The sequence below is a fragment of the Euprymna scolopes genome, chromosome 11, assembly GCF_053919585.1.
Source record: "Euprymna scolopes isolate OS-2025 chromosome 11, ASM5391958v1, whole genome shotgun sequence".
NCBI lineage: Eukaryota > Metazoa > Mollusca > Cephalopoda > Sepiida > Sepiolidae > Euprymna > Euprymna scolopes.
Genome location: NC_136492.1, coordinates 151,665,905 through 151,691,403, shown reverse-complemented (window position 1 = coordinate 151,691,403; position 25,499 = coordinate 151,665,905). Strand labels below are relative to the sequence as shown.

Here is a 25,499-nt window from a genome sequence, read left to right as displayed (position 1 = left end):
CTCTACTGTTCCTGATATTCATAAATTACCTCCCTGACAAAATTTCCTCTAAGATGGGTATATATGCTGATGACACCACACTCTATAACAGGCACGACAGGAAAACAAATAAACACATATAGTAGGTAAAGAAATGGCAGAAACACTAGATGATGACCTCCAATCTGTAGTGGAATGGGGACAAAAATGGATTGTCACGTTCAATGCTGCCAAGACTAAACTTGTTTCATTCAATAATTACAAGAAACCTTCTCTACCACCTATAGCAATGGCCAACGACTCTTTATCCAAGAGTACGTCTTTCAAGCTCCTTGGCCAAACGTTCACAGGAAACATGAGTTGAAAAAATTACATCGAGGGCATTGCCAGGGCCGCTGCAAGGAAGGTGGGCTCTCTCTACCGTGCTAGAAAACTACTAACACCCGAAAGTATCCTGTACCTATATACGGCAACCATTCGCCCATGTATGGAGTATTGCTGTCATATTTGGGCTGGTGCATCGGCTACTAGTCTCTAATCGGCTTCCATTCCAGGTCCCTGCTTCTCCAACTGTACTGACGTGCAGAAGTTCAAGTGCAACGTGAACACACATCTTGCTGCCCAAATCCCTACATGGTACCCCAGTAGTTGTTGCCCTTGATAGTAGCCCCCTACACCAAAGTGGCAATGTGCCTTTTTTGGGGTGAAAATGTAATTAAAAAAAAATCTGTGCTTAAATCAAAACAGATTTCATGAAAAAAGCTTTTTTCTTAAAAGTGCACGCCTGTGGAATACTCCTCCGTTTGCCTGTTTACCACATGACTACAACTTGGATGTCTTCAAGTCCAACATAAACAAGTTACTGATGAACCGCCTCCTTAAGTAAGACACTTTATCAGATCTCCAATACGAGCGATTACTACGATATTATCCCATTGATTACTGTACACGCAATAACCCTTATCCTCGAGTGGTCTCCGGTACTTTCCTTGTATAAAAAAATCAGTTAAAAAATAGTCTTAGTGACGTATCTAAGATCACTGCATATTTCAGGTACAAATATAATTGAAAGTAAGACAAGCTATATTCAGTAGTTAGCTATAGATAGCAAGGAAGCCACATTTTCAATACAAGCGAGCTTATTGTAATTGTAGATATTAAGTATATTACTTAAATAAAGTCCTATCTTCTTCTAATGTAAGAAAAATAAATCCAGGTTTGTGATAAATTCTGGGATTTACTTTACCTAGGCTTTTTTTTTTCGATATTTTACTTCGTCAGGAATTCAAATTTTGATCTACATATTCTAAATGTTCTCCTTTCATTTCCAAGGGTTCAACTGACCAACTAACTGACTCTCAACTCTCTGACTCTCAACTCTCAACTGCCTGACTGGCGCTCTTGCTGACTGACTAAAATCCGAACCCATAGTATCCTATTATGGAAAAATGTCTTTTGTATATGAGGTCAGAAGTGTGTTTTTCAAACTAATTTCACATTGCTTAACATATGTTTGTCCAACATCCTTTTGACAAACAAAAGAATCCTTAATTCTAATCTAACCTATTTCAAACAATATAATTTAATTTGCATTGTTCATTCTTTTACTGACATATTTAATATTCAGATTTCTGAAAGAATTAACAATAAACCTTATTTCTAACATTCCATTTCTTAACTTTGCCTACAGGGTTTGATTCTAGGCTTATCCTAATCTCATTTTCACTTATCTAATATGCTTCTTATTTAGATGGAAAGGGGACAGCCCTTTTTAATGTAACAGTGGGAGGGGGTGTATACCGCTGTAATGTTTCTTGGATAGTTTTCGATTATGGATCCGACCGGAAATTGTCTAATCGAAAAGGTGACGCCTCCGACCCTCGGCAGGTAACCTATCTGAAGGAATGAATTTATTGTGTTTTGTCAAACAGATATATATTTTATCATGTGAGAAAAGTGACAAGAGATGTCAGATTAAAGTTAGAATGAAATCATACATTCGTTCTTGGCCTGACGAACCTGTGCTCAGGATGTCTGGCTTTCTGTGTGCGAGAGGTCAAAGTGTTAACCTTTTGAGCGTGTGAATAAATTTGAGTTTTGATCACAGATTCGCAGGCCTATGAAAGTTCTGTTAGGTTTGCACACACACAAGGATTCGGGAATTCCCTGAATAACGTGTTGGATTCAGATTGGCCCGGGAAACAGCTTACCCTACACATCACCTTCCAATATAAGCAAATGCCCGGCACAGAGGAGATCAGATCAGAGCTGAATCTCGAGATAAATACACACACCCAAGAAAATGCCACCCATCCCCCTTTCCATCATGGTCGCCATCGTGGAGAACGAAGAATAAGATTTTGGATTGTTTTCTGGTGTAATCGAACTGAACAATTGTATATATGTAAAGCACCTGTAATTTTCGTGAATTAACTTTTAGTAGACTAGCACCCTCTGAGTTTGTTTTCCTTTGATCTGCATGAGAAGCTAATTGATTTTCAGCGGACGCCGACATCAGGAACCGACAACGAAGCCTACGACACGAGAGAACCCTGTAGAGTACTCCTGAAAGAGGACGATCACGCCCATTCCGGTTTCGATAGGGTCAGAGGCCTTATCTGCTGACCTGAAGCGGAGTCTTACACTGGTATTCATCATTACGTGCCGCCTTACAAGCACATTAGGATGACGAGTACATTTCAATTCATTCAATTAACATATAAACTCAGCTTTTCCTGGGTATTCCACTATTGACTGTCTGGAGCAACTGCCATGAAACACTGGTATAAGCTTTGGGTCAATGGTCATAATGGCTGAAATAGCTTGTTACTTCACAAAAGGAAGAGAGACGGAGAAAATTTTATCACATGTGGCAGTATGACTGCGACAATCGTCAAGTAAACTGAACAATAAATGTAAAACGAAGGCATTCCTCTATACAATTCAACACGAAAATTATCGTCGATAAGACCCGACAGTACCAAACACTTTTATTGACACAACACGACACGGTCTAAATGAATTCCGCCCACACGATCCAACACACTCTCGCAAAATTCTGTCCACACGATCCGACACGGCTCCGAAAATTTTTTTTCTTACATGGGGTAATAGACTGAAAGAGTAAATTAAAGAAGAATTCTTTACAATGTGATTTTATTATTTTATTGAATTATGTAACACATTATTACTTTCAGAGTATTTATTACAAATTGTTAATTTTCTTATTTTGGTCAGTTCTATATTTAAATGATAATTGTCACTATTTTCATAGAAGTGTTACTAAACTTATATTTTCTGCGTATTATTAGTTTTTGTTTGCAACAAACTAATTTTGTGCTATTTAAAAACAATATCCAAACATATTTTGTCATTGAATATTATTGTAATTCCATGGAATTTTTGTAGGCCCTGCTACTCTAAAATATATAACATATATAAAATTAGATATATCCATTCAATCTGTGTATTTATAATTTTATAGTTGACTGCAAAAAAAAAACAAAAAACTGCTGAAAATTCTATGGTAAACTTCTGTATGACAGAGTAAGTACACTCTACTTTAAATAAAAGCTTGTCACATCTAGCGACGGACATATGTTTCTATAGTATTAGATGGACGTTTCTAAAACGTTATGCTAAATTAAATTATTATGAGAAACTGAACTGTGACCAAGATTTTCACAGATGAGAGGACGCATTTACGAAAAGATTGATATTTTTATGGTTATCCGCCAATCGGCAATCGCTACAGTTCATAGTAAGACACAACACAATGACCGAATTGTATCATTACTTCAAGACATCAATATATCAAACAGCATGCTTTATAGGATCGTAGCTTTTCATGATATTTTATACAACAGTTAGACCTTTTCTAAACAGCAAAGGTTTTGAATAAGTTTTTTTTTAACCAGATGTTTAAATATTTTATTTTGGTTTACGATTTACTGTACGTTTTTTAGTTATTCTAAGAAATAATAAGTACAATTAAATAGTGAATACAACTTCTGGATATATTGAACAATCAATGCAATGGTTAATGAATAAAAAATCCGAGCACCATTTTCACTAAAATGTTGTAAAATGTATGAATACACCCTAGTATACTAGATATATAAGCGTTGGTATACATCAGATAGAGCCGACCTAGATTATTAGAGAAAAAAGTGTGTGGATCCCTTAGATATTTTTATTTATTTTTAATTACATTTTCACCCAAAATAAGGCACCGTTCCACTTTCATATAGGGGCCTAGTATTGGGTCCTTAAGTTGCAGGGGCATTATGAACGGAGATGAGTAGCAAAATGTTTATTCACATTAAACTTGAACCTTTGCATGTCAGTACAGTTGAGAAAACAGAATCCCGGAAGGAAGTTCCAAAGTCTAGTAGTTCTGGGGAAGAAACTATTGGAGTAAAATGCTTTCTTACACCTAGGGATCTCTATTGTGAAGGGTTGGGACATAGCTGCTTCTGTGTTTGTCAGGGGTAGTTACGTCGAGTGGACACACCTGCTTGTAGTTCGTCAAAGCATTCACCATTAAAGTACTTTTAGAACAGGCAGGGGGATGCAACATTTCGTCGTGGGACAGAGGCTGAAGCTTAGATTACAGTTCAAGACCTATCAGGTTGGCGACTCTCTTTTGAACCCTGTCCAGGAGTTAAAGATAAGCAGCAGATGCACCAGCCCCAATGTGACAACAATACTCCATACATGAGCGAATGGTGGCCTTATAGGATTACGGGATCCTTTCAGGCGTAAGTAGTTTTCTAGTACGGTAGAGAGAACCCACCTTCTTTGCAGCAGCCTTGGGAATGCTCTCAGTGTATCTATTCCAGTTCATATTCCCTGTAAACGTTAGGCCGAGTCACCAGCTCTAGGAAGTTTGTCGTTGGGACTGAAGAGGCCTCCCTCTCCTAGGTTTAGCTTCAGAGTTGTCCTTCTCTTAGACGGATGACCTGAGAAGATATATGGGTCCATCAGCACCGTGCGAGTTCGCCCGTGCATGCGTCCTGAACCAGGTATTTCTGCGACCTCGCATGAGTAGTTAATATTAATCGGGTATTTAGGTTATATATCTACTGAAAAATTACACTCCTCGAAGTGATTAAAAAGGACATTACTATGCTTTCCGAGATACGAAAGAGTCTATCTATGAAATTTTCCGCTTATTAAATGTGTTAGGAAAAAAATTTATCACTGCAGAAGAAAACATTTTAAGGATGCGAAATATACGAGTGACAGAAAAATTATTTTTCAGGCATCTAATTATTCGAAAATCTTATAAAATATCGAGGTTTTATTCGATGTTAAAATTTAGTAATTTTCCAGAAATACTTGTATCGGCTTTCAAATGAAAAACATTTTTTCTTCGACTTGACTGTATTTTTCTACTATACTCCCTATAAATAAAAACTATTTTAAACATTGATAAAATAATGGGTACTCCTGCAGTATTTTACCCACCGATTTCACGATCTTAGCCGAGCGTTGATCGACATCCGTCGGAAAACGCCGGAACATGGCGAGCGGTACGATACTCTATCAGCCAATCAGGGCGCTTCAAACGAACGCGCAGCAGACGAATAATTTTCATTGAAATTACACACATAGCGTTTCATTTCAGTTATTTTATTGTTCAAAGTAAAAATACACAGCCTTTCATTTCAGCTATTTAATTTAGCGATATAAAAAAAAAAAAAACGGGAGCTGTTGGAAACATATTTATGCGAATTTATGTGGAGACAAAAATTTGGACACAACCCTTTTGTCTCCATAATAAATCAAATCGCGGAAGGCTACCCGGTTTGGGAAGGAGCTTCTTTCCACATCCTCTGAAAACCCTTTGCTCCCTACTTTGCCTCTCTACAGTCAGTAGAAAATCTTCCAGTCGGAACTAAAGATAAACAGTAATTGTTGTCCCCCCCCCTTACAAACATTACTGAAAAAAAACAAACAAAAAAAACAAACATTGTTGTTACTGTTTAATAACGTTTTGTTAAAAACACACAAAAAAAAAACATTGAAGTGTTTATTCCTGTTGCTTACCCCCCCCCCAAAAAAAAGCTATCGGAAAACAAAATGAACCAAAAAAAAAAATATTCAACAAAATAAATTTATTCTACTTTAAAAAAACTTACGGTAAGTGTTTGTGATTTATTTTATCCAAATTTTTTGTATTTATTTTATCCATTTTGTTGTGTGTGTGTGTGTGTAATATCTTTTCCTTGTAATGTTGTTGCTATTCACATACTTTTAGCGTTCTTGCACCGTAGCTCCGAATTCTCGGCTTTCGTCGGCGTTAACGCCGAAAGCGTTCGTCAACGCTCGGCTAAGATCGTGAAATCGGTGGGTAAAATACTGCAGGAGTACCAAATAATGTATGCGTTACAATTTTTCCACGTCTAGAAGAATATTTCTTTTTATTACCTTTTCACCCCAAAACAAAGCACAGTGATACTTTAATGTAGGAAGCTACTATCAAAGACATAAGCTGCAGGGATACTACGTAGGAAGTGAAGCACCAAGCTTTCAGCTCACATTACACTTGAATTTCCGCATGTCAGTACAGTTAGGGAAGCAGAATCCCGGATCAGAATTCTAAAGTTTAGCTGTTCTGGAGAACTAAAACGTTTTTCTTATATTTAGGGAACTCTACTGTGTAAGGGTGGAGCTTTGCTGGTTGTAGGGTTTGTTGGGGGTATTTATGTCGATTGGAGTACGAGGGCCTGTGTGATCCTGTCTTTGTTTTATCGATATTTCCATGGTAAGTGCTTGTCTGAGCTCCAATCTCTTGTCAATTTTTCACGAAAAACACCCGTCTCGCTGAAACTACTGTCATTAATTTTCCCCACTTTTTATCTGTGCCTAAATCCAAAGTAGATTCCATGAGCAGAGCTTCTTTCTTAGAAGTGCACACTTGTGGAACTCTCTACCGTTTGCCTGTTTCTCACTTGACTACAACTTGGATGTCTTCAAGTCCAACATAAACACATTCCTTACAAACCGTCCCTTTAAGTAAGACACTCTATCAAATCTCCAATACTAATGATTACTACGATACTATCCCATTGACACACAATAACCCTTATCCCCGAGTGGCTTCCGGGCCTTGATAAGTGGTGACCTCGATGTAAAAAAAAATCCATATTGATAGTCGGACAGAAGTTTAGCAAATGTAAGAGTGTGACCTAGAACTTGATTAATAATGAACTCAAATATTTTGGCAAAAAAAGAAGAGGCTAATGGGGCGATTATGTAATTGGTCAGTTCTTTTAACAGAATTCTTGTAAACTTGTACCATACAAGCAGTTATCCAGCAGTCAAGAAATCATGATTCGTTAAGGCTTTTGTTGAAGAGTTTGGAGAGAACTGGAGCAACATCAGCCGAGCATTTTTTTAATAGTACAGCTAAGATGAGATCAGGTTCATATGTATTTGCAGTGTCTAATTTTTTATGATATTATGTACTTGAGAAAGGGAATTTTCAGATTATCTAGTATGGTTTCTGTCCGCAAAGAAAAATCAGGGAAGGAGTCATTTGCTGGGTCATAAGTAGTTTGAGGCAAACAGACGGACAAGCATGCTAGCTTTCTCGGTTGCCATACAAACAAATTCTTGGCTGTTGGATAGTAGGGGAATAGTTTATTGCCCATTATTTACTATATTTATTGTTTGAAGAAAGAATTTCTGTTTTAATTTTTATCGTACACTTTCAAAATTTTTTATAAGGAGAACTTTTCTTAGTAATCGCAGATTAACTGTAACAAAATAAATAATCTATTTCACTTTGTATTCTTTTTCTTCGCGCCCTTGCTTGCACTTAAATGTGAGAAATGATAAAAATAAATTATTAGAACATCATCTCAACTCTTTCAGTCGAGTTTTTAATAGAATTATATATTCGGATGCTGAAGGAAAATAAAAAAAAGCACGTGGAAGTATTAACAGTTGGGTTAATTACTATTTGGCTTTCATTTCATTCTGCTTTTCCCTTTATTATAAAATTAAATGAGTGTTTTCATTAAGCTTGCAAGCGATTAAATGATGTACGTGTATTATACAAAAATTTCAAGATACGAAAAATTAGCCGAAACGAATTAAATTCGTATCTAGAAGTTCTAATATATATGCGTTAGTAAACAGATGAGTACAAAGAGAGACAGATGAGAGAAAAAAACAAATTTCTATCGCTTTAATTTTCTAATTAATTGCAACCTTATATAGTGCAGAAATGAGTCAAATTTGGAACGTAGATTTAGCAAATTCGTCAATCAGGATTATAAAAGTGTTACAATGCCAGACCTATTGTAGTTATTATAAAACTATCTAACAATAACTACTATCACGCAGGGCTAAAGCGATAGGAAAACATACGGGTGCAACGTTAATATTTTCTACTACTAACGTTCAATCTTTTAAGCAATATAGTTTTTATTTGTGCAAATCGTAAGATTTCAGTAGATATATAACCTAAATACCCGATTAATATTAACTACTCATGCGAGGTCGCAGAAATACCTGGTTTAGGACCCATGCACGGGCGAACTCGCACGGTACTGATGGACCCATATATCTTCTCAGGTCATCCGTTAAGAAGACTAATCGTTAAAGGTCGCGATTTGCGACCACAGCAGTATGTGAGAAAAATTTCGTATGTGCTGAAAATGGTTTTATGTTTTTGTTTTTCTTCCATATAATATTGAGTAAGGAATTCTTTTGATTTAACATCTATTTAGTACAACGCAGGTAATCTTGAGAAAACATGATTGCATGTGCCAACATTATGTGATAAAGCAAAATCAAAATAAAGAATGGTTTAATTTGACCAGCTGTCGTGTGGATTTGCTTATTCAAACATGTATGTAATACTCCTTATTTCTGCATAACTTTTAGTGTGGATCTTACTAAAGTAAAAGTGATTGCATAATCTAAAACCTTATAGAGATATAATCATCATTTTCCATTTAGGATGATTTTTAAAACGTGACTTCTTCTTAAAGTGTTGGTTTTCTTGTATTTTCTATATAAAAACCACAATGAAGACCAACAAAAATTTCCAAGACTTTTCAGAAAATATGTTCTGATTCATACTTTTCTTTAGAAATATTTTCAAAAAAAAGGTTACAAATGTGTGTAAATAAATTAGAAAGAAGAAAAAATGATATACCGGAAATTAAGCAGACATGTTCTCGGCATCCTGTCTTTATAACTCAGATTTTTTTTATTTATATATTAATGACATGTCTCCTCGATTTGCTAAAATAATGTGTTTAATCAAGTTTAACACACACAGACTGATATTTAAAATGAAACATTATTTGCAACATTTTCAAAGTTGCTCATATAGCAACATTGGCAAATACATACGCATGTATATATATATATATATATATATATATATATATATATATATATATATATATATATATATATATATATATATGTAAAGAAGGAGAGGATGAGGAAGAGAGAAAGAGAGAGAGAGAGAGAGAGAAAATCCGTTCAAAAAATAAGGTCCTATATTACTTAACTCAAAACGTTGTAAAGGTACAAAGACGATATATATATATATATATATATATATATATATATATATATATATATATATATATATATAATATTTTTTATTAATGCAGATTTCGTATTACATTTGGCCCAATATATAGTAATCATTTAAAAATTTTAAAAAAATGACTCGTGGGTTTTGAACAAGAATTGAAACCAAAAAGTTTAGCTTACGATTTACTTGTTCCTTTGACTTTAATGCCTAAGCTATGAAGACATGTTTGCTCTACGGCTCAAAATTAAAACAGAATCCAATACCTAATATGTTTCACATGCATATCTGTAATGCCGTCTTTCGACCTTCACCTGGCAAATTGCATTTCTTTAATTTTCACACCTTTGCGCCGATGTTCCCCAGGCTAAAACCAATATATAAAGTTTTGCATGGGCTTAAATACCATACATATTAAGCTTCATGTCTGTAAACAAAAAAATTGACAGAGGAGTTTGTTAGGCAAATTTTGTAAACAAATATACATACGTTTACATAAATGTATATAGAAAGAGATTTGTGTTTATTATAACCTTTTATGTAAATATTACGCCAGTATAAATCATGTAGAATATCTGCATGAATATGATTACACGTAATAGTTTATAAAAGATGGTCCCATAAAAAAACATTAACCAAACTGCTTCATTATTATTAAACGCATCAGTCATATTGAAAAACAAAATTTATTTAATATACAGTTAATTGATGTCCATATATTTAATTTTAAATTCTGTTGTTTTTTTTGGTTATTAAAACTTCCATAGACTATTTTGTATTTTGTCATTTAAGAGTTAATAATACATTATATTCATCATATTTATTTTTGTCTGTTATAAAGCTCATATGTAACTTACACAGATCATATGGAGAAATTAACACATGATATAGAATATTTAATTCACATCAACTATTGGAATATTTCTATACTTACGCCAGAAAAATAAGGAAACCCCTACTGCAGAGTTGAGCAAGGAGTTGCTTATTGACATTATATTTAAGTTTCTCCATATTATTATACAAGCGGGCCACAGAAGGTGCGGAAGGAATTAACAAGTTAAGCAGTCCGAGAAAAAAAACCCCTACAATATTAATATCAACAGCATATGTGAACTTCATAAGTGACGTAGACAAGTGTTACTGATTGACGGCTTGTGTGAAAGTATTAAAGTTAAGGTTACACAATGCAGCAAGTGCATCGGAGCACACTGATAGGAGCAAGAACAGAACACACCCTTGCGGCATTAGATCAATTAATTAGCATATTATACAGTGTGAATCTAGAAATTTTCAATAAATATAAAGATTTTCACAACAAGGCCCTAGTAAACAGTGGTTATAAAAGAAACTAAGTTAGAATATACAGAGCCCTCAAGTAAAACACCCACATCTAGAAAAACCTGCAAAAGAAAAATTATTTGGTTTCAATCAAATGGTTAAAACCAATCTTGGTAGAAAATTCATCAATTTAATTAAGCTACATCCCTCCAACAACATACTCCACAAAATATTTAATAAAAACAGTATTAAATTAAGCTATAGTTGCAGAAATAACTTAGAAAAAATAATAAAAAAGATAATAACAAACTTTTAACCAGTGACACAGAATATTATCAGGAGAATAAAATAATATAAACACGCAACTGTATGGATGAATGTAAATGCCCCCTTAAACAACACTGCCTTACAACCTCTGTAATTTATCTAGCTAGTTTTAGAGCTAAGGGGGGCCCCACTATCAACAAATTCTACACCAGTCAAACTAGCAATACTTTTAAACAGAGATATACAGGCCATAAAAGTTCCTTCCTAAACTCCAATTATAATGATAAAACATCATTAGCAGGATATTACAACAAACTAACAAGAAAAACTTAACGACAATATTTAACTGGGAAATCTTAAAAAAACAACAAAAATAACTAGCCAATTACTAAAATTACCTTGCTTTCTTTGTTTAAATGGAAAGGTCTTTATAACGAAATTTAAGGATAGGGATAAACTCTTAAATGAAAAAAATAAAAAACAGAAACATCAATAACTTGTAGGCATTACTAATCAAACCTCATTTCTCCTTTACTAACTACTCTCTCCTAAATCTTAATTAATACGATTCCAAAATTACCTACATGTAATATCTTACAGAAACGTCTGTTCACCTAAATCACTTTAAAGTTTAAGTCACTAAATCCAAATCTACATCGTATTTGTCGAGACAACACACGAAAATCATTCTATTTGGTCACACTCATCACTTACAAACAATTCCTCCACACACTCTAAATATTTAAATGTTCTTCTCAATCCATCCACTAAGGATTAATATTTACCATGTACATGTATGTTATATTCCCAAAACTTTTTTTAAAAAATTTGTTAACAGTGTTTACCCGTAACATAAATATCAAACTAAATTCAGCCTATATGTGTGCGTGTTGCTTGCGGTCCATTCTGTAACTCTGATACTGTAGATATGTGATTACATCTGATACAGCTATACCCAAACAATAAGATATCACAATTATCAAGTAACCTAAACCTATTCTTATTTTATTTTAAACAATATCAATAGAACTTTTTATAAGGAGACGAGGGGGGGTCTAAGTACTCTAACCACTGTGCAGAGACTCGTGGCGCAGTGTTTGAAAAATCAATTGTAAAATTGATATTCTCCTGAAGGTTGAAGGTTCAATCCTCAGTGTGGGCGACGGAAAAAATACATTTGCGAATTACTTAGGACCTTTATCCAGTCATGACTGACGAAACAATATCACGCTACCCCTATAAAGTAAATAACGGGTTCCGCTCGAAATTCCGTCCAAATTCCCGAGTGCGACAGAAACATTCTCAAGTTCGACAAGATACACCTGAAGAAGGTAAAAGGTTACATCGACTGAAACGTAAAAATCACACTCAAGATGAGAACAGTAGTCCGATGAATAATAATACATATAACATATCCTTATCTCAAAAATTCAAAAACGTAATACAATAAAACGATTTAATAAATGTTTTTAAATCTGCTAATATTAATCTTGGCATATCTTTTATACCCCGCAACCACTAAGTACTGTCTTAATATAAACAATAACGGATGCACAACGTTATATGACGTAAATTTAAAGACTATCTCCAAATAATACCTGTTTACATCTACCCACGGTGATTACTTAACATATTATTCAATAAAGTAAAAATGAAAATGGACAGCATAATAATGCCCTTTTTAAACCACACTTGAGGAGTGAAAATCTTCTGTAGAAGCTAACCTAAATGCCCGATTTTTCCAGGGGATATTAACCTAAATAACCAATAAATATTAACTACCCATGCGGGGTCGCAGAAATACCTGGATTAGGACCCAGGCGCGGGGCGAACCCCCTCGGAGCTGATGGGCCCGTAGGTCTTCCCAGGCCATCCGTCTAGGAGAAGGAAAACTCTGAAACTAAACCTAGGGGAGGGAGGTCTCTTCAGTCCTGGACGACAACCTTCCTAGAGCTGGTGACTCAAACAAATCACCGGTTGGCAAACCTAAACTGCTTAAGGAGGAGATAGACTCTGTCTATCGCTCGGCTTTCATACTCCTTCTTTGCCTATTGGCCAGGCGTAGAGGTACTATCACAGGGACTCGCTTGAATCACCCAGTGGTTGACCTTGTTTCCTGACTAGGGTAATGAACGCCGCTTTTCCCCACTCCTGCCACATCCCATCCCCCTAAACTGGACACAGTGGGGTGCGTCAGTGCCATATATGTCAGTGCAGTTGGACTGGGCTGGCTTTGCCTAATGGATTGAGGGTACCAGATTGACAGTTCCTGGCTGCTGTTTCCGACTGATAGTACAGGAGCCCTAACTCTTTGGTAGCACTTAGAGCGGCTGCTCCATCAACAGTTGTAAAATATCGGGATGTTTGTAGTGCCATGTCGCGCATGGAAAGGGACCCTGCACTCATCCCCGGTGGGCTTTCCTGAGGCCACAATCCTGTGGGTGAGGACAGCTGATGGTCTACTTGTATTGCATGTCTGGTATTCTGCACAACTACTTGTCCAGCACCCCCTCACTCATCCACCCTAACTGAAACTTTTAAATAAAATAAAATGAAATGACAGCTCAAGCAAAAGTTACGTTTAAACCAGGACCAAACTCAAAGAAAACCAACCTGCCTCCTCCCTTGAGGCTTGCATTTACTAATATCCGCGGGCTTAGAACTAACTTAGATGATGTTGAGTCATTTCTCCTTGTAAACACCCCGGATATCTTAGCATTAAGTGAAACTAACCTTCACTCCTCCATACCCTCTAACCACTTTAACATGCCTGGTTATCTCCCACTCTACCGTAAGGACTCGGACAGACATATGCATGGACTTGGAGTCTATATTCGAAACACCCTCCCCCTAACTAGAGAAATAAAACTGGAATCAGAGGGCCAGGCCTTTATGTGCTTCAGACTAAATATGCAACACAATATTAGCTACTTATATTTTCTCTACCGCTCTCCCTCAAACCAAGACTGTACCCTAATAAACAAAGTCTCAGACACCATAGATATAGCACTCTCCCTCGATACTAGCGCACAAATACATGTATTTGGTGACTTCAATGTCCACCACAGTAACTGGCTAGGATTCTCAAATCACACAGACGTAGCTGGTAGCGCCACATATAGCTTCTCTATATCTCATTCCCTATCTCAGATGGTTACATTTCCGACACGTTTCCCAGACCAGCACGATCAACATGCCTCACTTCTAGATCTCTTTCTGATAACAGTTCCCAATGACTGTACAACAAATGCCCATAGCCCACTCGGGAATGCTGATCACGCTGTGATAATGGTAGAAATCAGCCTAAATTCTCGCCCTAAAACTGAAGACCCACTACTCAAAACAACGAGGTATTACAAAAAGGCTGATTGGGAAGCCATCAGGGAGCTCATCAGAGATGCCCCATGGCAAAATATCTTTACTCTTCCAGCGGAACAGTGTGCAAATGAGACAACTGAATGGTTCAAAACTGCTATTGAAGCACATGTTCCCGCACGGAAATACTATAGCAAGCCCCACTCCCCCCAATGGCTTACTTCTGCTTGTGCAGCTGCCATTTGTCAAAGGCAGCATGCGTTCCGCAGATTCAACCGACATTAGTCCAGCTCAAATAAACAGAAGTTTATAGAAGCTAGAAATAATTGTAAGAGAGTGATAGACACAGCTAAGTCAGATTACTCTGAAACCACCAGAAAGCGCATCGAAGCACAGAAATTAGGAACCCGGGATTTTTGGAAAATCTACAACAGCGTAGTTAATAATGGACAGTCAATTATTCCCCCACTAACAAACAATCATGAGGTTGCTTGCACGGCAACTGACAAGGCTAATCTGCTTGCCAGTCGGTTTGCCTCAAACTCCACACTGAACTCGGTACACCACTCACTCCCTGATTTTCCTCTGCGAACAGACGCCACACTTGACGACTTGAAAATCACCCCTTCTCAGGTACATGCTATTATAAAAAACCTAGACACCTCTAAAGCATGTGGACCAGATCTCATCCCGGCTGTGCTATTAAAAAAATGCTCTGCCGAGGTTGCTCCAGTTCTGTCCAAACTTTACAATAAATGCCTTAACGAATCTTGTTTTCCCGACTGCTGGAAAACCGCCTCTGTGGTACCAGTCTTCAAGAATTCTGGTGAAAGAACTGACCCACTAAATTATCGCCCCATTAGCCTCCTCCCGCTTTTCGCCAAAATATTTGAGTCCTTAGTTAATAAAGCCCTAGTCCAGCACCTAACAGCTGCTAAACTCTTGACTGAAAAACAATATGGATTCAGGCAAGCCCGTTCAACAGCAGATATCTTAACTGTAGTTTCTGAACGTATATACCGTTCATTGGATAAAACAGGGGAGGGTAGAGCGGTGGCCCTTGATATATCTAAGGCTTTTGACAGGGTATGGCACGATGGTCTTCTAAGGAAAATTAGATCATATGGAATCACTGGAAGAATTCATAACGTAATTAAATCCTTCTTAAGTAATAGAAAAATCAAAGTTGTCCTCGACGGACGTACATCCAAACAATATGACATAAATGCGGGAGTGCCTCAGGGGTCTATCCTTGGACCTCTATTGTTCCTGATATTCATAAACGACCTCCCTGATAATATTGTTTCGGAGATGGGTATATTTGCAGATGACACCACTCTCTATAACAGATATGAGGGGAAAACAAATGAACACATATCCAAGAAAATGGCAGAAACACTAGAGGATGACCTCCAATCCGTAGTGGAATAGGGACAAAAATGGTTGGTCTCATTCAATGCTGCTAAGACTAAGCTTGTTTCCTTCAATAACTACAAGAAACCTTCTCTACCACCAATAGCAATGGCCAAGAACACATTGCCTGAAAGTACTTCTTTTAAACTCCTCGGCCTAACGTTTACAGGGAATATGAACTGGAATAGATACATTGAGAGCATTGCCAAGGCTGCTGCAAGGAAGGTTGGCTCCCTCTACCGTGCTAGAAAACTACTTACGCCTGCCAGTATCCTATACCTCTATAAGGCAACCATTCGCCCATGTATGGAGTACTGTTGTCACATCTGGGCTGGTGCATCTGCTGCTTGTCTCTCGCTCCTGGACAGGGTTCAAAAAAGAGTCGCAAACCTGATAGGTCCTGAACTGTCATCTAGGCTTCAACCTCTGTCCCATCGACGAGATGTTGCATCCCTCTGCCTGTTCTACAAATACTTTAATGGTGAATGCTCTGACGAACTGCAAACACTTGTACCTCCCCGACGTAACTACCCCCGACAAACCCGACAAGCTACTAAGTCTCATCCCTTTACAGTGGAGATCCCTAGGTGCAAGAAAGCCTTTTACTCCAATAGTTTCTTCCCCAGAACTGCGGGTCTTTGGAACTCCCTTCCGGGATTCTGCTTTCCCAACTGCAATGATATGCAGAAGTTCAAGTGTAATGTTAACAAACATCTTTCTACTCTTCTCCCTTCATAATGACCCCGCTAATTAATTCCCTAATAGTATCCCCCTGCTTCAAAGTGGCACTGTGCCTTGTTTGGGGTGAAAACTGAATAATAAAAAAAAAATTGTTAGTTATTATCAACACCGTAGCAAATAACCCGGCACAATCCGCGACTACCCTCCGGTTTTTATGATTATTATCGCTGTCATAACAAATGATTATATCTGAACATAAAAGGCTTAGTAAAGATATACATTTTTCCATTAGTATTATATCCAAATTGTTAAAACTATGAATAGCGTATTAATACATATACAAATAGATAAACAACTATAAAAATATCGAATATAATAGTAAATAATATTGAAGGTGGTAGGAGTAAACGGATATGATAGAGCGAGAGAAAACGAACAACAAATAGTTTACAACTACCACCAATAAACAAATTATGGGCTTCCCCTATTTTCTCCGTCCTTTTTCTTTTATCTACCCCTTTTCCTCTTCTTCCTTCTCCTTCATCTTCTCCTTCCTTTTCTCTTATCCTCCTTTGTCTCTTCTCCTCTCTCCTTCTCTGCCCTTTTCTCTTACGTTTCTGTCATTTTCTTTTCCTTATCCCTCCCTTAACGGATCCTTATGAGTTCAATAGAAGTGTAGCGATAATGGACAGTGAAATCTAAATCTTCTCGAACGAAGATACCAAAATTCTAATAAAAAGTTATACTCACCCATTAACTTACCTAATATACACACATTAATTTAGATTTAAAGATTGGCATACACTTGCGAAGATAACAGCTCTCTCCCATATTTTGCCGTCTCCAAGCTGACTTCTTAAACCTCAACCCTACCTGTCTTATTCTCTCACCCCAACACAAAGGAACATCTACACTCACTTAATCTTGTTTTAAGCACAGTTGGACCTCACCCCCTATTTAAAAAAAATCTTTTTACTGTAAGATGAATTTTGATTTTTCATAGCTAACTTTGCTTTCATATAGGCCTGATTGCCTCAAGAGATCTCTAGTTACTAAATATGAGATGGCTGAAACATGCTCATGACTGTTTAGCAACACATTACTGCTTATATAAAAACAAAGTGAAAAAAATATATATATATACATGCGTACATATAAACATATTATAATGTAAACAATGATATAAATAAGTGCAAATATAAATAAACAAAAGAACAATTCATATGCCGTATAATTTATTTGCTAGAACTATACGAAAAACGGCAGTTTTGAAAATATCATACCTTTTCTTGGTACAAAGACGAACCAACTATTCACAACAGGCGTATCTCTCGCAGTAGTTCAAAACGTGGCAAGGGACAACTAAAAAGAACATTACCTTGTCGACTATAAACAATAAAATACTTGCTTTATCTATCGGAAGATATAAAAATGATTATTTATGAAAACTTGTTTGTGTAAACTAAATTATAAATTCACCTTCACCTTCACTTGATATTGGGGTGCTACAGATGCATGTCAACAAGACCTATCTATTCTTTCCTCTCCTCCTCACGTTGGACCCTTTCGATCAGCTTTAATTATGTCCATTCTGTGATTTCATTCTATCTCTTCTGTTTTCCTCGCTTTCCACATTGGTTATGTGGTACTTGTAAGAGACGCTAAGCTATTTTCTGATGCATCTTATTTTTGAGGACTGAATCCTCTTCTCTAATTCTGCTGTAAGGGTCCATGTTTTACAAGCATACAGGGAAACTGAGTCGACAAGGGAACCCATGAGTTTTATCTTTGACTTGGGCTTTGTTGTCTTGTCCTTCCAAATCATGTTCAATTTAGCCAGTGTTTCAGCTATCATTGCAATTCTGGCCAATGCTTCAGGTTAAGACCCTTTATCTTAAACTATTACTTCAAGATATTTGAAATTATTCACGTTTTCAAACTTTTCTCTGTTGGTGGTGATGGCAGTTGTGATTTCCTTGTCACTATTTGCCATCAGTTTTGTTTGATTTGCACTAGTTTTCATGTCGTAAGCTGTAGAGGATCTGTTTAGTTGCTTTACCAGGTTCTCTAGATCTTGTTCTGAGCCTGCGAGTCCATCTATATCATCAGCAAAACGCACATTTGTGTTTGTTCTGCTACTGATGCTACTGTTTCTGATGGTTTTGAAGTGAATCTGTAATAATTCTTACAGGAAAAAACACTGAAGAGTGTCGGCGAGAGCAAACATACCTATCGCACTCAAACTGTGGTTCAGAACCAGTTTCCAATATCCCTGTTAAGGTAGACAACAGTGTTAGTCTTGTTGAAGAGGTTCTGTATGACGCGTATGAGGTTAGCGTTGTAGTACTTTATGGTCGTCCAGTGTGTCGTATGCCACCCTCTGTCGTCTTCTTAAATCTAGGAATACGTAGTAAAATTCTTGTTGGTGTTGTCTCTCACATAGAATTCTGAGGTTGAAAAGTTGTGTTTGGTTCTGCTCTAAATCTTGCCTAATTTTCAGCTATAATTTCTTTGGTTTGTGGTCTTAACCTATTCAATACGATCCTGAGCATCACTTTGTTAAAATGGCATAATAGTTAATAGTGCGGCAGTCGTTGCACTGTTGTATGTTGCCTTGGTCGGATGATCATTAAGACTGAATTTCTTTTGTTGGCCAGTCTGCTGTCTCCCAGATTTGGCAGATTGCATGAAGCGCAACGATCATAACCTCACCCTCTGTATGCAATCGTTCTTCTAGGATGTCATCAATGCCTGCTGATTTCCCTTTCTTCAGGGACTTGATTGCTTATTCCAGTTCTTCTCTGAGCACAGGGTAGCTGCCTGTGTCTGTTGTCAGAGGGGTGTTGACCTTCTCTGTATCTCTTCTGTTGTGCGGTATAAGTATATTTTACATTGTACTCTATCGTGGCTATCAAGAGTAAAGAAGGCCGATGCACATGAGAGATATCATATCCACTAGTAGGTATATGGTCTAGGCTATCAGCAGCAGTTTCGTCTAGTTTTCAGTTTGCTGTTTAATATGGTGTATTCTTGCGTTGTTCCAAATAGCCGGGGAAATTATTCAAAAGGTCCCAAAGTACATATATTTTCTTTTCCTAAATTTTCTCAATTTGGATACGCGCCATTAGAAGGAAAAATTTTATTCTAACCAAATATAGTAAAGTAAGTAATGGTATCTGCTAATAATTAAACGTGTATTTAATTAGAACTGTATTCAAGTACTTTCATAACGTTTGATAACATTGTTAATATTTAAACTGTGTACTTAGGAGTGCTTGAATGCCGTAATGCCAGCACTTAGGAGTGCTTGTGACCATCGTCTGTTGGGTTGAGGGTAACGAATAGAAAGTTCCTGGCTGCTGTTCCCGACTGGTAGTACAGGGGCCCTAACTCGTTGGTAGTGCTTAGAGCGGCTGCTCCATCAACAGTTGTATAATATCGGGATGTTTGTAGTGCCATGTCGAGCATAGAAAGAGACCCGGCACTCATCCTCGGTGGGCTATCTTGAGGCCACAATACTAGTAGATGGAGGGACAGCTGATGGTCTGCTTGTGTTGCATGTCTGGTATTCTGCATAACCACTTGCTCAGCACGCCTTACCTAAACTGAAACTCTTAAAAATAAAAATGACAGTATATTAAAAAATCACGCTAAAACCAGGCCAAAACCCAAACAAAACCAACATTCCTTCTCCCTTGAGGCTTGCATTTACGAACACCCGTGGAAACTAATTTAAATGATGCTGAGGCATTTCTCCTAACAAACACCCCGGATATCCTAGCACTAAGTGAGACTAACCTACACTCCTCTATCCCCTCTAACTACTTTAACATGCATGGATATATCCCACTCTGCACTAAGGACTCTGACAGACATATGCACGGGCTTGGAGTTTACATTCGAAACACCCTCCCCTTGACTAAAGAAGCTAAACTAGAATCGGACGATCAAGCCTTTATGTGCTTTAGACATAACATGCAACATAACATTAGCTACTTTTATTTTCTCTACCACTCTCCCTTTACCCAGGACTGTACCCTAATAAACGAAGTCTCTGATAGCATAGACACAGCACTTTCCACGACACTAGTGCGCAAGTGCATGTATTTGGTGACTTCAACGTCCACCACAGCAACTGGCTTGGATTCTTTACTTACGCAGACGCAGCTGGTACCAAACACATAAATTCTCTATATATCATTCCCTATCACAGATGGTTACGTTTCCAACACGTTTCCCAGACCAGTAAGAACAACATGCATCACTTCTAGATCTGTTTCTGACCACAGTTCCCTATGATTGTGTAACAAATGCCTGCAGCCCACTTGGGAACGCTGCTCGTGCAGTGGTAATGGTTGAAATCGCCCTAAACTCTAGAGACAAAACTGAAGAGCCACTGCTCAAAACATCAGGGATCTCATCAGGGACGCCCCATGGAAAAATATCTTTTTACTTCCTGCTGAACATTGCGCAAATGAGACCACTGAATTGTTCTAAACGGAAATTTAAGCACTTATTCCCACGTGCAAATTTTATAGCAAGCCTCACTCTCCCCAAAGGTTTACATCTATTTATGCAGCTGCCATCGAACAAAGGCAGCATGCATACCGCAAATTTAACCGACATAAGTTCAGATCAAACAGACAAAAGTATATAGAAGCCAGAAGTAACTGTAAGAAATAAATAGCGACAGCCAATGAGAATTTACTGAAACCACCAATAAATGCAGCGACGTAAAAAAATTAGAAACCCGTGACTTCTGGAAACTCTACAACAGTGTAGTAAATAATTGGCAATCAACAATTCCCCCACTATCCAACAATCATGAGGTTGTTCTCTCTGCAACTGAGAAGACTAACATGCTTTTCAGGCAGTTTGTCTCCAACTCCACACTGAGCCCTGCTAATCACCCCCTCCATGACTTTCCTTTGCGGACAGACGCCACATTAGACGATCTGAAAATCAACCCCTTCTCAAGTTTCATAAGAAATCTTTACACTACACAAGCATGTGAAACTGATCTCATTCTTACTGTGCTATTCGAAAAGTGCGCTGCCAAAGTAGCTCCAGTTCTCTCCAAACTTTACAACGAATGCCTTAATGAATCTTGTTTTCCTACCTGCTGGAAAACTGCTTCTGTAGTACCAGTTTTCAAGAATTCTCGCGAAAAAACTGACCCAGTATATTATTGCCCCATTAGCCTCCTCCCATTTTTTGCGAAATATTTGAGACCAAATTAACCAAGCTCTAGTCCATCACCTTAGAGATGTTAAACTTCTGACTGACCAACAATATGGATTTAGACAAGCCCGTTCCACAGCAGACATCTTAACTGTAATCTCAGAACGTATATACCATTCACTGGATAAAGCAGGGGAGGGTAGAGCGGTAGCTTTAGATATATCTAAGGCTTTTGACAGGGTATGACATGAAGGTGTTTTCAAGAAAATCAGATCATACGAGGTCACTGGAAGAATACTTAACATAATTAAATCCTTCTTAGATAAAAGAAAAAGCCATATTGTCCTCGACGGTCTTACATCAAAACAATATGATATAAATGTGGGAGTGCCTCAAGGGTCTATCCTTGGACATCTGTTATTCCTAATATTCATAAATGACCTCCCTATCAAAATTGTCTGTGAGATGGGTATATATGCTAATGACACCACGCTCTATAAAAGACATGACAGGAAAACAAATGAGTACATATCTCAAGAAATGGCCGAAACACTAGAGGATGACCTCCGATCTGTAATGGAATGGGGACAAAAATAGATGGTCACATTCAATGCTGCCAAGACTAAACTTGTTTCCTTCAATAATTACAAGAAATCTTCTCTACCACCAATATCAACGGCCAAAGACTCTTTATCTGAAAGTACATCTTTTAAGCTCATCGGCCTAACGTTCACAGGAAACATAAGTTGGAATAATTACATTGAGAGTATTACCAAGACTGCTGCGAAGAAGGTAGGTTCTCTCTGCCGTGCTATAAATCTTCTAACGCCCGAAAGTATCCTATACCTCTACAAGACCACTATTCGCCCATGTATGGAGTATTGCTGTCATATTTGGGCTGGTGCATCTGCTACTAGTCTCTCGCTCCTAGACAATGTTCAAAAAAGAGTCGCCAATCTAATAGGTCCTGATCTGTCATCTAAACTTAAGGCTCTGTCCCATCGACGAAATGTTGCATCCTTCTGTCTGTTCTCCAAGTACTTTAACGGTGAATGCTCTGACGAACTGCAAGCACTTGTGCCTCTTCAACGTAAATACCCCCGACAAACCCGAAAAGCAGCTAAATCCCACCCCTTTACAGTAGAGATCCTTAGATGTAAGAGAGCCTTGTACTCCAGTAGTTTCTTCCCCAGAACAGCTAGACTTTTGAATTCCCTTCCGGGCCCCTGCTTTCCCAACTGTGCTGATATGCATAAGTTCAAGTGTAACGTGAACCGACATCTTGCTGTCCAACTCCCTACACAGTATCCCTAATGCTTATGTCCCTGATAGTAGCCCCCTACAATAAAGTGACAATGTGCCTTATTTGGGGTGAAAATGTAATAAAAAAATAAATATTATATAGATTAAAATACTTTCATAACGTTTGATAACATTGTTAATATAAATTAAAGAAACAATACTATTTATTGCTAATACAGCAAATATTATGTTAATATTTTTAACTGTTTATTTTCTTATAAGACTAAAACGTCTATCAGGAAGATTGAAAATTTAATTTATTCTCGTTTTAGTTTTTAAAATTATAAACAAATAATTTTTACATGAGAATAATTGTCATAATGTCTTTTAAATAATGAATAAAACCTTATATTGAGTATTTCCAAATATTTTTAAGTTCTATATTTTTTTTCTAAAGTCGGTTTGAAAATTATTCACACCGTGGCTATTAATGAAATTAACTGTGACTGAACGTTATATAATAAAATTGATTGTTTCTTTTTAGAATTACAAACAAATAATTTTTACATGAGAATATTTATCAAAAATTTTTTTTTTCAAATTTATTTACTTGCCTCCCCATGAGGGCGCAGTTAGACACAATGTCGGTTTTTAATGTGGGAAAATCTAGCTCCCAAAAAGGGGCACTCTGGATAGGAACAAAAATAAAATTGTCTCAGTCATGAAGAATTTCTCCTCCACTGACCGAGGACTGAACAAAAAAGAGTAGCATCAGAACTGATACTACACTGTGATTATTATTATTGTAAATGTTTGTTTACTATCTTTTCTTATATTTTAACAATAGTTTACATTATGGTATGAATGTTTTCTTTAATTATGTTTTTAGGTATGTGACCATCATTTTCGACCTGAGGATGTAATAAAGGAGAACTCTAAGTTCGATGATAAAACGTTGTGAAATAAACACTCAAGATGAGAACATTAGTCCCAATAATCTCTAAAGTTCCAAAAATCCAAAAAATATTTCTGCACTAGTAACTTTTATTGCTTGTTTGTATTTAAATAATTGTTTTATTTCAATTTTTTTTATTTTATCGTTTGTTTTCATTCTTAAAATGATTTATTGATGGTTTTCACTTTTAAAATTATTCATCGTTGGTGTTTAATATGTCTTTTAATTCTTTGTTTCCTAAATTTATAATTTAGTTTCTTCAGTATTAAATTGTATATTGTTTTAAAATTACTTAATTTTACATAGATAATATTTATATTTTATATTAAATTGTAGGGAAACGTGCGACTTACCTAACTAGCACGTGTGCATAATTCAACGGGTCGGTCGTGGAATGAAATGAATCCAGAAGAAAGAAACAAAAATGGCTGCCTTATCTCTTTATATGCCTGCAATGTGACCACCCAATATGCAAATGAGATGCTCCTGGTTGGAGATAAAAGAGGGTTGATTTTAGAGGGACGTTCATTTTGAAGTTGGATTTCGAAGAAATAAGTTGAATTAGCAGAAGTTCGTTTGCAGTTGAGAGAAGGTGCGTTACGTATACAGAAGTTTGGAAGTTGGAAGTTTGGATAACAGTGTCAACCTTACCCAGGAAATTATTCGTGTGACGGGCGGAAGAAATAACACTCGAGTTATTGAATTATATAAATAAAGTTCAGTTTTTGTAATAATCGAACTGTGCTCCTTTTTCTTTTTAAAAATGTTTTATTGCTTTTTTTCAAATGGCCCTCACATAATACTGACAGTCTTACAAATTTTATCTACATTGCCTGGTGGCATTTTTCAGTTAACAGGGCTTCTTCTCACTCTCGATGGCCGTGACTCTATCCCCCTGTGCAAGATGTTTTTAGACTCAGTCAGACACATTCTGTTTTTTTTTGGGGGGGGGGAATGGTGCTATATCATCCTTGCTTGCTACTGGTGAGAAAACTCCAGGGAAACTTTCTTTTAATAAGATTTTCGTTGTTAGTCGTTACAGTTTCTATTTTTTGATAAAACGTATTCATGAGCAAATAAAACAACTTGAATTGTTGCATAAAATCACCATACAAGTTTTCCGTGTTTATTAACACGAAGATATTTAATTTCTTTGTCCTACAGTTAAAAATAACATTAGTGACTATTTCACTTTCAAAATCCATATTTTACTCAGTTACTGTTCTGGATATTTCACAAGACTTTAGCATGGTAGGTTTATTTAATCTTCTTACTGTATGCAAATTTATTATCGATAAATCTGATACTGAATATTACTGAATCGTTTTGATTTTAATTAATATTTTCGCTAGCACACATGTCTGTCAATTGTTATCTTCTTTTCCATGAGTTATAATGTGTCGTACTTGATCTTTACTTTTGTTATTTGTTCTACAATAGGAACTAAAACCAACACAAAGTCAAGTATCTGCAGAATGTCTTCTTGGTTCCTCCTCTTCTCTTTTCTCTCTCCCAACAATCGAACACAGCATATAATAACAAAACTCTAAAGCACGTCTGACAGCACTGACTTCTGCCAACAGTCTGCCCCTCCTCTTAACAACACAGGCTTTTTATATCGCAAAA

At 36.8% G+C, this 25,499-nt stretch overlaps 1 protein-coding gene across 3 annotated transcripts in view; it reads left to right on the top strand.

Annotated features, from left to right (window-relative positions):
* LOC145288114 (apicoplast pyruvate carrier 1-like) overlaps positions 1–24,585 on the top strand; it is a 243,266-nt gene extending 218,681 nt beyond the window's left edge. For 2 of the 3 annotated variants that reach the window (XM_080136174.1, XM_080136177.1), the window contains one exon: positions 24,210–24,583. In XM_080136174.1, the coding sequence (XP_079992300.1) occupies positions 24,210–24,230 (21 nt within the window). In that variant the 3' untranslated portion in view covers positions 24,231–24,583. Of the gene's footprint in view, positions 1–24,209 lie in introns of all 3 variants that reach the window. The other variant, XM_080136181.1, reaches the window with a different exon arrangement.
* Positions 24,586–25,499: the final 914 nt, after the last annotated feature.